A 14684-nucleotide genomic window follows, 5' to 3' on the forward strand; every position below is an offset into this window, starting at 1 on the left:
GCAAGAGAAAAAGCAGACCATACACAAAAGAATGGGAATCAAAATGGCATCAAATCTCTCAAAAGCAATTCTAAATACTGAACATCCTAGAGCCCTACCTGCAAAATTCTAAGGGAAATCATTTTCAACCTCGAATTCTGTCAGCCAAATAATCATCCCCTAGGTCCCCTTTCTTAGCAATCTACTTGGAGATGTTCTACAACAAAAGGAAGGCAATGTGCAGGATCCAGAAAAGTGGAGACACACCACAGGAAGGAGATGAAAGTAAGGCTTCCCACAGGAAGGGAGCAAAGGCAGCAGAGACCAAGCCACTCAGATCAGAGAATGAGAATGAGGGCTCTGGAAGTACCAGTACCATTCAGGGGGTTGGGGGGGGGGTGAGGAAGAAAGCAGTTATCTTATACATTTTGGAAAAAGTGTATCAAGAGAACGGCAAACAGTGTGGAAATGTCTAGTGAGACACAAAACCCAAAATCAGCTAAATAAAAGCCACTAAGTACAGAAACAAAAGTGACACAAGCAGTGAGCAATATTTAAATAGCCCTAATATTTGTAAGCCATTGTAGAGTAAGATAACCAGAAATTAGATATGATATGTGGGAGACAATCAGAGGAACAAAGCTTGGGTGCTGGGATATCACAGTAGGGGCAATCAATAAGCTTACGCCTTCAGACAGGACACCGAAACATTTATGAAGAAGATGACCTAGGGGACAGCTCCATAAGCATCTTCCTTAGTAACATGAAGGCAAGACGAGAGAGCCAATACCCCAAAGTAGTAAGTGAGAAAGAAGAAATATGGTAGGCATTTGGGGCTTTATACAATTTGGATTTCGGTACAACAGTAATTTTTTAACTGTGCGCTTGTAGTGTTTTGGTTAAAAATTGTATGAAAGATACTGAATGGGAATCAGTGTCAGTTCAAGACACAGAGACAGGACTTTGCATGCCCATACGCTGCTCCCTGAGAATTAGGCAGGCATGTGATGTGACCACAGACTTCTGCCTAACTGATCTTACCTGTTGGTTCAGTTCAATGTTTGGTTGAGTAAACAGCATTTCCACTATGTCTGAAATTCAAACAGGAAAGATATTTCTTAAGAATGAAAAGGAAAAAGCTGACAAGATGAGGCACAATAGCTTCAAACAAGAGGATTCTTTAGAAGAATCAAGAAAATTCTAATAAAAATTTTTAAATATATGTAAATACAAGACTTAAGAATGTAAAAAGTAGAATTATGTAGGGAATAGTTGTTTTCAAATAATTTGGCTTTCACATTTTGACATGGCAACCATTGTAGAAATATCTCTATGTTCACTGTTCATGATGATACTGTATATTCATTTAACTAATGTGCGTTTATCAGCTAACATAAGATCGGCTTCTTTGGGAAACAGCCATCAACTTTCCGTTAGCTATGCTATTTAATCTGCTGGGTGCTCTGTTTCTGATCGTTTTGTTTATTTTGTGTGTGTGTGTGTTGTTGTTGTTGTTGCGAGAGGGAGAAAGAGAGCAAGTGTGGCAGATTTTTTTGGTCAGGCTGAAACAGACCCAGAAATTCCACTCTCTTATTGATTATAACTGAGAAGGTCACCAACTCCATCACTAACTTAATTAAGCAAATACTGTCTTTCCCTGGAATCCACCAGCATGCATTCAACTTAGAATATAAATTGTGCAAGCGTATCTTGGGAAAAACTAAGTAGAAGGGTCACTTTTGCCCCTTTCTTTCTTTTTGTAAGATTAGATTGTGGGATTTGTTTTTACATGACTATTGTTTTTCTCTAACCCTTCCAAGCCTGAGAGAGGAAGGGAAGTTTCCAGTCTTTCAAGTGAGAGAGGTCCATGCAGTAAGCATTCTACCTACTGTTTCACAGACCTTCCAGGAACCAGGCTTTTGGACAATGTTCTAAAGGATTTAAGCAGAATAATTTTTTTTCATTTCCGTAACTCCAGCTCCTCTGCGTGAAGCACATTTTCAGTAGCGTGGACACTGATGAGATAGCAAACAGAAGGCAGTACCTTTATGCCCCCCATGGCAGGCCCAGTACAGGGCAGTACTTCCAGCTTTGTCTAAGCCATTAACGCCGACTCGGTTGTCCAGACATTCTCTCAACCAGCTCAGGTTGCCTGAAAACATCATGCATTTATAAGAACACAAGAAAAAGGGCTTGGGTTTTTTTTGTTGTTGTTGTTTTGGTTTTGCTTTTAAATCAATTTCACCCTCCATAAATTTCCATCTAGAATGGATTAGTCAGCAAGTCTGAAATTAAGACCTACCCAATAATGCATTCATTATGGTACATTTTCACTTCCAGTTTATTAATGAAAAGCATTAACAACAACTTGAAGTGGGGGTGGAGGAGGCCGGTGGAGGGGAAGAATTATTTGTCACAGTTCTGGCAAGTCCAGAATCAAGGCGCCAGCAAGATTCAATGTCTGGTAAGAGCCTGCTTCCCAGTTCACAGACACTGTTTCCACCCCCTGGACAGAAAGAGCAGGAGAGCTCTCCTGGGTCTCTACTGGTTCTATTCATGAGGGCAGAGCCCTCATAAGCTAATCACCTCCAAACACCACTGATCTGGGGTTAGCTTTCAACATCTGAACCTTGAGCAGACGGAAACATTCAGTCTATGGTATCCACGGCCTGGCCCACATACAGCTGATCACTGTGTATGTCACTGACGAGATACAAGTAAGCTCTGTGGCTTGTACAACATCAGTCTCTAACGGTCAGTTAAAGGGAAGAGTTGCCTAAATGAGCCTACTTATGGTTGTCTTACTCTGTAAAATGCACATACATGGAACTTTTTCCTTTGTGAAATCCTGGAAATTAGGGAAAAAAGAGTCAAACCTAAGAACAGGTAGATACTACTCATTTTCATATTAAAATGTATTCTCAGATCTTATAAGAAAATAAGGAAATAAACACTAAATAACCTCCTCATATGTTAAAATATAACTACCAATTTAAAACCCTCTGGCTAATGTCTAAATATCTAGTTCACAAATCACTTTGCTTTTTAGTTTCAAGTCTTTATTTAAATTCCAGTTATTTAACATACAGAAAAATATTAGTTTTTTAAATGTCAGCTTAGTAGTTCTACTTATGCACAATTCTCAACCAGTAGTTTCCTTTTGCACATTCATGTTTCAAAAAGGTCTGGAATAGAATGAAAGAAACCTCCTTGAGGCCTTATAAAAACTCCCTGTGTCCATAGTAGGGTTTCTCAACAGCAGCCCTACTGGCAGCAGCAGGGCTGGAGAATTCTTTGTTGCGGGGCAGACCTGGGTACCATTGTATGTCCCCAGCATTTACAACCCAAAAGGTGCCAGTAGCATCCCCAAGTCATGACAGTCAAAGTGTCTCCAGGCATTGCCAAATATCCAAGGGTTTGAAGGAGGAATTACCCCCAGTGGAAAACCACTAATGTACAGGATAAAGTCCCATGTACAAGGCCGGTCCCTGTTGCTCTCTCCCTCCACAGTTTCACCCGCACCCCACTCACTTGCATTACTACAACAGTCTCCTAAATGCTACAACCACAAGAAGCCTCCACCCTCCTGCCTTCCAGTTCCTCATTGCGGCCTCTACAGCCTGCTTAACTTAAACATACTTCAGTTGCTGTTCTTCTGACACCATCCTGTAATGATCTGTTACACACATCTCTCCCCCACCAGACTTGGAGCTCGGGGAGTCACAGACAGCACCTTTCCACCTGCCACTGAGCACGGGTTAAGTAGAGAACTCAAAAGTGTTGGTGGCTGACATTTCAAAAATGAAAATCAGGGCAGTCCGGGTGGCTCAGCAGTTTAGTGCCGCCTTCAATCCAGGGTGTGATCCTGGAGACCATGGGTGAGTCCCACGTCGGGCTCCCTGCATGAAGCCTGTTTCTCACTTTGCCTGTATCTCTGCCTCTTTCTCTCTCTCTCTCTCTCTCTCTCTGTTTCTCATGAATAAATAAAATCTTTAGGAATCCCTGGGTGGCGCAGCGGTTTGGCGCCTGCCTTTGGCCCAGGGTGCGATCCTGGAGACCCGGGATCGAATCCCACGTCGGGCGCCCGGTGCATGGAGCCTGCTTCTCCCTCTGCCTATGTCTCTGCCTCTCTCTCTCTCTCTCATTCTGTGTGACTATCATAAATAATAAATAAATAAATAAATAAATAAATAAATAAATAAATAAATAAATAAATAAATAAAGTAAAATCTTTTTTAAAAAAAATGAAAATCATGGGGGTACGGCCTCGCTGGCTCATTGGACTGACTCTTGATCTCAGGGTTGTGCTTTCAAGACCCACACTGTGTTGAGATTACTGAAGGAAATTTTTTTTAATTTTATTTTTATTTTTTAAAAATATTTTATTTATTCATTCATGAGACACACACAGAGAGGCAGAGACACAGGCAGAGGGGGAGGCAGGCTCCCTGCCGGGAGCCTGATGCACACTCAATCCCAGAACCCCGGATCACGACCCTGAGCTCAAGCAGATGCTCAACCGCTGAGCCACCCGGGTGCTCCCCACCCCCCAATTTTTTAAATAACATTTTATCTCTCTAGGGTGATAGAAGGCAGAACAGAGATTGCCTCTCAGACTCCTAACTCTGGGAAACGAACAAGGGGTGGTAGAAGGGGAGGTGGGTGGGGGGTTGGGGTGAGTGGGTGACAGGCACTGAGGGGGGCACTTGACGGGATGAGCATTGGGTATTATGCTGTATGTTGGCAAATCAAACTCCAATAAAAAAAAAAAAGAGAGAGAGAGACTGCCTCTCAGGCGGGGGTGTTTACCAGGAAATGGGAACTTCCTGGGACGACAGAAATGTGCTAGATCTTGATTGCGGTGTCCGCTACGTGGGTATATATATACACGGATCAAAAGTCATCAAACTGTGTAATCAGAATCTGTGTGCTCAACTCCACTGTGTCCCTCAATGAAACACAACCACACCTACCTCTTTTTGCAGCTTCATGCAATGGATTGTCGATGGATTCCGCCTGCTCGGCCACTAGATTGAAAACAAAAAGAGCGAACCCGATGTTGAGAAGGACCCGAAGGACCCGCTGCAGCCACTCCACGGTCCCCGGCTCCCAGGGTGCCAGGGCCTCCCGTCACAGAGCATCCCTCTTAAGTGGATCCGAGAAAATAGAAGAAAATCAAACTAACGTTTTCTGCTTTAAAAGGAGCTGAATTATTTGCGAAAGAAAACCAAGCTAAGCAATAAGGCAACACCACAGCAATGAACTGGAAGTATAAACAAAAACCAAACGCAGTAATTAACTGGAAGTATAAGCAAAAACAAACATCCATGGCCTACATACCGGTACAGCCAAGTGTGTCATAAACTTAGTCACAAAAATGCAAAAGAAAACATTTGATGCTCATTTTTACATTCTGTAAAAACACCCTAGTTGGAAGATGGCTGAAAATAATTCTGTTTCCCTCATGTGTGTGCATGTGGGGGGCACACAGGAGGGGGAGACAGTTTGCTTCCTGTGTTTACGAAGAGTAATCAGCAAACCTACCTGCCCCTAAGGAAGGAGTGTACTTTGCTGTCCCAGAATCGACAGGAATGATCACATGAAGACCGTGGTTCAAAACAGACTTCAGCCCTACCCCCTCCCACTTTCATAAAGAGCTGGAACTGGACACTCTTGGCTGCGGGAGACCCAAAGCAACAGAGGAATATTTTACATGGTCAGTGTCTATGACTGGCTGGAAATGCACTGCATGGTAGAGGTATGCTGCGGATTTCAAAGGTTAGAGGAATGTAGAAATGTTTCAGGCCTTCTTTAACCCAGAATGGTATCACCTTTAGACCAGGGCAAGTGGGGCCCCTGTGTTGGGTCCCAGACCTCGGCTTTCACTTCTCTCCCTTCCCCTCCCCCTCACTGCTCCCCTAGGAACTTTGCAGTACCTTCCTGGAAATGTTCTAAGTTCTGTGCCAGGGTGTGGAACTGGCAGCCCAATGCCAGCCCTCTTGGTCTAGGGATTCATCTAATGCTGAAGTCAAAAGGGATCTTGGAAATGACTGAAAGCAAACCTCTCATTACACAGATGGGGAAACAGTCCCAGGGACAGTGGTTAAGTGCCTTCACTAAAGTCCCTTGTTATTAAGAAGTGGAAGAGAAAGGATTAAAACCCTGTTTACCAGTTCTGTGCTCTTTGGACTTTCCTATTTTTTTTTCCTCTTTTCTACAGAAGTACTCAGTCTGTTTCTCCCTCTTGCAACTAGAAGTGGCTTCATGTCAGGGGCTGTATCTCACTACTCACGCTCCTCAAACTGCCCTGATACTCATTTAATGAACATAACTGCTCCAGACATAAATTAACAAGGCAAGGGCACTTCATCACAAAAGAAAGGACTAGGCTAAGAAACAATCTGAGAGTTGGTTTAACAGCAAAAGAAAAGGGAAAAAAAAATTGTAAGAGTTGGATAGAGTAAAGCCATAAGCATTTCCCTGGAAACCTTGGGTTCTATCAAGAGTGCTACAATGCATTTTCTTAAGCCAAAGAATCAAGTTCAAGTGCCTCCAGTGTCCATTCCTGTTTTATTAACGAGAGATTCACAGAGTACAAAATGTCCTACACTGGCAATGACTTCATTGATTTCTCAGCCACAGCAACAAGCAGAAAGACTTCAGGAACCAGATAATTGAAAGTACATAGAGGAGAGGCAAAATAAAAGCCACCAGAGCCATGCTTACCATAGTTGCTTGGGATTAGTCCAGTCCTGCCTTTGGAGGTGCCTTTCCACCAATTGGTATCACTCTAGTGAAAAAAGAGTTAAATTAAGTGGCACCATATCCAGTTTACATTCAATCACTTTTAAAACCATCTGGCTCGGGATCCCTGGGTGGCGCAGCGTTTTGGCGCCTGCCTTTGGCCCAGGGAGCGATCCTGGAGACCCGGGATCGAATCCCACATCGGGCTCCCGGTGTATGGAGCCTGCTTCTCCCTCTGCCTGTGTCTCTGCCTCTCTCTCTCTCTGTGACTATCATAAATAAATAAAAATTTAAAAAATAAATAAATAAAAAAAATAAAACCATCTGGCTCATAGAATACACCTGTTCTATGGAATGTCCATCAGCCCTGGTCACAACCATCAAGCCTCCTCACCCCCTAGTTACAAATGTCCATTCCTCTTATCATTAAAGTACAAATATACATATATCGGCCTGCAACAAATACAATATACTTCATCACACAAATCAGAGAGACATACAAAATGGAAAAAAAAACAATGACATTTAAGCGGTCTGTAGAATTTTTTGTTCAGTCTAATTTCTCTTAGCTTCAAGATTTTTTTTTCTAAAGATCTCTTTATTTTAGCTTCATTTTGGGGGAAACATTATGTTAGAAAAATTCAAACCTATAAAAAGTAAGAACAACAGTGTAATGAACATATATAAACTCATCTCCCACCTGCATAAATACCCATGGCCAATTGTTTTCATACATCTAACCTATGACTTGCCTCCCCTTCAGAGTATTTTGAAATAAACTGTAGATATTATATTACTTCACCTATACATATCTCAGTATGTATTTCTGAAAGATAAGGATTTTTCCCAAAGACATAAAACCATTATCAGAGCTTAAAATTCATTTCATTAATTTCTTAATATCATCCAATATCTACATTAATATTCAAGTTTTCCAGTTGTCCTACAATTTAAAATCCAAATAACCCTTCCAATATGATCGACTGATTTTCCTCTTTGGTCTCTTAGTCTATAGGTTTCTTTTTTTTTTTTTTTCCACTCTTTTATAAATACACTTGTGAAAGAAACCAGTTTTTTGTTCTGCTGAGTTTCAAACAGTCTGGATTTGGCCTGTTGCATCTCTGTGTTACCAAAAATGTCTTCCTCTGTTCCCCAAATTGCCTATCAATTAGTCGCTTAGTTCTAGAGGCTTAATTAGAATCAGAATCAGTTTTTTGGACAAGACTATCTTATAGGTAGTATTGCTTTCTTCCATCAGGGAGACACATTAAAGTCTCATGGTCTCTCTTTTTGTAATGATAGTTAGCCACTGATGAGCATAAACTGGATCCATTGTTTCCTGACGGTTGTAAAATGATGACATTCTATCATTCCTTTATCATTTAATCAAATGGAATATCTCTTTAAAGAAAAAGTTTCCCCCATCAACTCTCAGGTTATTCAGAGGTGAAGTTCATAGAGAAATGGGAGAATCAACACTAATCATTTTCCTCAACTGAAGTTGTCAGAATAAAAAGTTGGTTCTGTAACATCCTCTCAGGGTGAAGAATGATGTTTGGGTTTTTGAAGTATCATTGGCAGCTCATGAATTTAAATATGGTAAATGTATTTCAATCCTTGAGGACTGTTCCCCTACGTGTCTGCTCAAATTGTCCTATCTTTGACTAGTGGCAGCCTCATCAACTTCCTTCCGTCTTCTACTGTGATCCTTGTCTTTGGAGGCTTCCTTGCTTCTAATAACAATAACACAGTGTTCTGGATTATCTTGCACCTCTGCTGCCCCCAAACTGGTAACAGGTATTTCTCAAAAGAGCCTTGTTCCTTTCAATGCAAAATAACATATTCTTACTGGGTTGGTCATTTTTTTTTCTAGGCCTTTTCAAAGGACAGAGCAGGATGTGTTTTTATTTGATTTTAGATAAAATACAACACGCTAGCAATACAGATGCAGAGCTGCAGGGTTTTTACTTAACCGCATTGATCTTACATCTGTGTAAGATCTTATATTTTTTCTTGCAGGCTGAAAATCCCAATTTTCAGTATCACTGACCGAATGACTCATTTGCTCTAGACCACAATACACATGTAACAATCTCAGAACAGCAATGCCAATGCTTCTACTACAAGATCATGATTAAAAACAGTTATTTTGTTGCCAGTCCTTTTTATCCTTCCTGTATGTTCTACTGGAGATGTTCAGGCGAACTGCTGAGTTTTAAGGTCACTTGGAATGGTTCCTTTCTGTGCGGTTATGCCAATTACCTGAGGTATAATTAACTTCATTTGATTCATTCTGCTTTTAAATTTCAGGGATTTTTTTTTGCCATTTAATTTTAGAGCTATGCAAAAGTTTACATGACTCCAAAGTCGAGCTCCAAAGCAATGGGTAATTTTTAAAAACTCTATATTCCATGTTCCCTCTAGCCTATGTCCCTTCCCTCATATACAAGAAACTATTTTTTAAGTGTGATTTTATGATTCCTCCTTTGACTTTTTTGTTTTAGACTAAAGAAAACAGTTATACATATCACCTCTCTTAAGTAAGGCATACTGTTCACATTTTTTTCAGCTCACCTTTTTTCACTTAAATTACTTCATAATAGCCTTTAGAGATATTCCTCATTCCTTTTTAGATAGCTGTATCATACTCTACTTGTGAATATACTGAAGTTTATTCAACTATTTTCCTATAGGTCAACATAAGGGCTACGTCAAGTTTTATTACAAATTGTGCTAAGATGAACAAACCTGGGCATATGTATTTCTATACAGATAAACATTTAAATAGTGTACAATATTGCAGCTACACCAGTCTTATGCACCGTTAGGTCATATGTAGTATTTGCTGGGCTTACCATGTCAGTAATGTAGATGATATCACCTTCCTCAAAGTACAATTCATCTGGCTGAAAGAAAAAAATATATACAGTTTGACTTCATGTGATTTTTTCATGAATTAGAATATTAGGATTATGCTAATCATTATATGGGTTTCAAATCCTGAAGTATTTTATAAACAATGTGGTTTTTAGATACTTAAATCTATACATGGAGCCCATAATGAAACATTACTGACAAACTAATGTTTCAAAGCTGATCTTTATTATAACTATTTCCTCCTGAATATAAATGAAGAAATATATACACCATGCTTTAGGCAACCACATACATAAATACTTAGGTGTATTATGCATTCAAACATAAAAATTACCAAATGATAGTTAATGACAGAAAAAAATGGCTGAGTTCTTTTAAAAGGTACTTTCTGAAGCATTTGTTGCATTTATGATTGATTTATTGAGTCTAGACTTAGTACACACAGCACAAGCTATGCAAAATTAGTTAAACCTATGTAGACTCAATGACATAGGTTTTAATATTATTTGAAATAGGCATTTAGGGCAAAAAAAAAAGTCCTCTATGATCTTCTCTAATCTTTCTCTATCATATTTTTTTTAAGATTTTATTTATTTGAGAAAGAGAAAGAGATAGCATGAGTAGGGGAAAGGGGCAGAGGAAGAGGTTAGAAGCAGACTCTTCATTGAGCAGGGAGCCCTGGGATCATGACCTGAGCCAAAGGCAACCACTTAATTGACTGAGCCACTCAGGAAGCCCTCTCTATCTCTATCATATTTTGCTGATCTGTGATCAATATGCTACCAAAATATGATGAGTACAGAAAATGATTGTGGATACAAACTATTTCCTTTAGTGATCCTGTTGCAAACTGGATCTCTCCCAGAGAGGCCAGAAAGGAGACACAAGGTCCACCAAGCACCCCAGCTATCTTAAATACAGTGGTCATTACTGTAACAGGAAGGTTGGCCTTTGCTGGCAATTTTAACACCATTTGAGATGGTAATAAGGGTTAGGAGGAGAGAATGAAGTAGAATGTAAGGAAGTAAGGAAAACAGAACATATGTGAAAGCGTGGCATTTTTCTGGAGGGACTCTGAGTTTCTTAGAGTTTGAAAGAGTATAATATCTTGATGACATCTCTCTAGTCTTAGAGCCATCCAAAGCCCATTCTTACCTGTACCTTCCCAAGAACTATCCTTGCCCACTAATGTCTAACAAGGGCACTTTCATGAAAGTTAAGGATCATCTCTACCTATGGTGTTGACCTCCTTCTAAAATCACAAGTCAAGTTTGCCTAAATTTCTACATATTAAGTTCATTCACCCTTGAACCAAAAAGGCATGTTTGGGAAAAAAAAAAAAAAAAAAAGTACTGAACAAACAGCTTCAAAAAAGCACAAATACAAAAATCCCTGTGATGAGACCTTCTCATTAAAAAAAAAAAAAAAAAGGTATAAACCCCCAATAATGGAAAGTAAGTACCTAATGAGTATAGGATTTCTTTTTAGGAAGACGAAAATGTTTTGGAACCAGAAAGTGGGGGTTGTCACATTTCACAATTCACAACATTGTGAATATACTAAATGTCACTGAACTGTTGTTCCCTTTAAAATGGTTAATTTTATGTTATGTGACCTTTTACCTCAATTATTTAAAAGGCAACAAAAATTAAATAAAATAAAAATAAAATCAATTTAAAGGCAATAAAAAGCCAAGAACAGTTAAGACTCTTAATTTTCTTTTAAGTGAGTCTTGTGCTTTGCGGTTTGGTAAAACGCATCATTTGGAACATGTTACTAAATACAGTCATTTCAACACTTCTCAGTGCTGTTTTGGTTTTTAAAATAATGGCTGCCGTTCAAACACTGGTGTCTGCCACAAGCCACCTATTAGGTGAGACTTGTTTTCAGCTGAGAGAAGAACAGGAGGCGGTCGATTTCAGTCAGGAAAAAGAAAGACCTCACTATTTTTTCCCCTGAGAAAGGCAAGTGGACAGTTTTTTCTCTTTTTAATCAATAGCTCCCAGACAGACAAGGCAATTCCCCATAAAATATCTTCTTCCAAAGGAACTAGGGGCAGTTTTTCCTAACCTAGCCCAGGAGGTGGTCTACCAAATTCCTCACACTGTTGGTGGCAGTATAGACAAGGTCATTTTCATGATTTTAAAACTTAAATAGATTTTACCCACAATATTCACACTTTCCATTAAGAAACCATGTACAGGCACTTAATGTAAAGGATTTGATGAGGGTCTACTTTTACATTCCTGGCATCGCATTCATGGAACAGAAGTGGGAAAACAGTGACACAATCAAGTAAGCACTTTATTTCTCATTTGTTCTTTGGTTTTCAACCGCATTCCTCTTTTCCTCTCTCCTTGAAGAACCACAAGGTATCAGCACAAGCAAATTGTTGGCCACTGGAATGCTGATGCGATGAGTACAAACTTGGTAATATATATTCTCATTCCTGTTTCATATATTTTTGGTAACACACAATTCCCAAGGCATTCTCGTTTTGTTGGTTTATGAAGATACATATTTTACAAAAAACTTCGGAGAAACTACAACATACTGGTGAAACTTTACAGATTTATCAACCTGGAAACCCAAGAATGAATAAATAAAAAGATTTTTAAAAATCAAATTTGCCAGGGATGTTTTTATTTACTACTTTACAGTACTATTTAGTGCCAGGCGCTAGGTTATGGACACTCACAAATATTAACAAATTTAATTCTCACCCGCAACACCATGAAGTGGGTGGTACTCTTTTCATCACATTGGAGGCAAGAAGCTTGTCCAAGGCCACAGAACAGGTATGTGGTCGACACCGGACTTGAACCACGACAGTTAAGACTCTGGAATCTTTTTTTCTTTTCTTTTCTTTTCTTTTCTTTTCTTTTCTTTTCTTTCTTTCTTTCTTTCTTTCTTCTCTTTCTTTCTTTCTTTCTTTCTTTCTTTCTTTCTTTCTTTCTTTCTTTCTTTCTTTCTTTCTTTCTTTCTTTCTTTTTTTTTTTTTTTTTAAGACTCTGGAGTCTTTACCAGCACCTATACTTTCTCCCTTATAAAGGGTCATGCATAGCCAGTACTAGTCATCATGGTATCATGACCAGGTTAAAAGATGGTGGCTATGGAAAGTATCTGTGGTTCACCCTTACTGCCATTCCCACTTGATGCAATATGACAAAACCAAGAAGCACCTTATCCTTTCAAAGCATGCTTCACCTCATTCAATCCTTAACCCATTAGGGCAGGGCTGAAACATGGGTTTCATCTCCATTTCATAACTAGCCTTAGAGTGCTTTGAAGAACGTGCCACAAATCACGGTTAGTGAGTGGCAGGGTTGGGCTCTCACTTCAGCTTTTGGAATCTGATTCTAGGGTTCCTGCCTGTACACAGAGTGCTACAAACCTAGTAAGCATGGAAACATGACACAACAGAGCAGGGTCCTGCTGCTGTTCCAACAGAAACCAATACACCGCCAGCACACAGAAAATGCTGTTCCCTTTCTATCAGGGCATCATGACACTGGTCTATCCAGTCCAGCCAGATCTCTGTGGGAGGCTTATCAGACCAGGGGTTGGGCAAGAATTAAGAACCAAACAGGCACAGGTGGTGCCAGGACTATCCTGTCTTCAAGCAAGACAGAAGAAAAATGGGATGGCAGGAAGAACCCGGAGTGAGAAACTGCTCATCCCGTGGATCACTGAGATTGATGCTGGGCATTGCTGTGCCTACTGCCGGAGGACAGAAGAGTAGAAGCTGGACCCAGCTCAGCCCTTCCATCTTGTCTGGCCCCAATCATCTTGAGGAGGCCAGGTCAGTTTAGGATATACCAGGGTACATCCATCCCTCCAGGCATGGCTACTGGAAGAGATGGAGGAGAGAGACAAACTAAGCTTCCTGCATCCTCCAACAGAAATTCATATTCAGAAAAAGAATGTAAAACTAAACTAGCTCTGGGATGAGATTCAAAATATTGAATAACTGGTCCAGCAGAGGCACTAAAGCAGTCAGAAAGGCCCATGGGAGCCAGAGGCTACTTGCCCAGCCAGCCACCTCTCCTTTAATATCTGGATTGAGGGGAGGTGGGCAGGTGCAGAGTGTGGGGGCAGTGGGCGTGGGGGTACTCATTACTAACCACCATACATCCTGGATGAATTAGCAGCATTGCTCCCACAGCCAAGGATCCTTGGGAGCAAGGATATTAAAACAGCATTTTAAATACAGACTCTTCAAAAAACCTAATGAACTAAATATCTATTTTCTTCTGTGCATTCAATTACAATGAAGATTTTTAAAAAGTAGTAGAGAGAGTCCATCCTGGGGCAGAACTAAAGGTAAATTAAAATAATCAGTATGTCAACCCTTCAAAACTATTTGCTAAATGTCTCTGAATACAGCAACCACTAGCCCTCCTAATAGTAATAGCAGCTTCACACAATCTCACCTAATTTGCACTAAAACCCTGAGATTATTATTCTTACTTTTACAAAGGAACATGCTGAGGCAAAGAGATTAGGGCATTCCCAAATTTCCCAAGTCACATAGATGCCATAGAGGCAGAGTGGGTCCTAAAACCATGGCCAGCTCCCAACAGCCCTGTGTTTCTGCCGGCCTCCAAAGTACTGATACAGGGAGCAGGACTGAAATGCCAAATGTGGATGTTTAGAGGAGGAAACTTAGCTCTTTGCTGGGTTAATCAGAGAGTCTCTATGGAAAAGGAAGCATTTTTTATTTTAAAGATTTTATTTGTTTTTTTTTGTTTTTTTTTTAGAGAGAGAGAGAGAGCACGAGAAGGCACGAGCAGCCGGATGGGGAAAAGCAGACTCCTCACTGACCAAGGAGCCCAATGTGGGGCTCCATCCCAAGACCCGGGATCATGACGTGAGCCGAAGGCAGACGCTTAACCAACTGAGCCACCCAGGTGCCCCAGGAAAAGGAAGTATGTTATTAGAGCTCAGAGAGGATTTAGAGACAGGTTGTGTATCAGATCCAGGTTGGAATGGTTTTAAGAGGGGGAAGGAGCAGAGGACAGCGAGTTAGGAACGGGCTGCACCATAGGGGCCTCTATCTTAAGTCAAAGAACTGAAACAGATCA

At 40.3% G+C, this 14684-nt stretch overlaps 1 protein-coding gene across 1 annotated transcript in view; it reads right to left on the reverse strand.

Moving 5' to 3' along the window:
• The window catches only part of OSTF1 (osteoclast stimulating factor 1), a 55156-nt gene that overhangs the window by 11915 nt on the left and 28557 nt on the right, over positions 1 to 14684 (reverse strand). Inside the window, exons 3-7 of the mRNA XM_077906775.1 lie at positions 9579 to 9629; positions 6706 to 6769; positions 4953 to 5006; positions 2024 to 2131; positions 1021 to 1070 (exon numbers count right to left, since the gene is read on the reverse strand). Coding sequence (XP_077762901.1) covers positions 1021 to 1070; positions 2024 to 2131; positions 4953 to 5006; positions 6706 to 6769; positions 9579 to 9629 — 327 coding nt within the window. The remainder of the gene's footprint in view (positions 1 to 1020; positions 1071 to 2023; positions 2132 to 4952; positions 5007 to 6705; positions 6770 to 9578; positions 9630 to 14684) is intronic.

This window comes from Canis aureus, chromosome 1, assembly GCF_053574225.1.
Source record: "Canis aureus isolate CA01 chromosome 1, VMU_Caureus_v.1.0, whole genome shotgun sequence".
NCBI classification, from domain to species: Eukaryota; Metazoa; Chordata; class Mammalia; order Carnivora; family Canidae; genus Canis; species Canis aureus.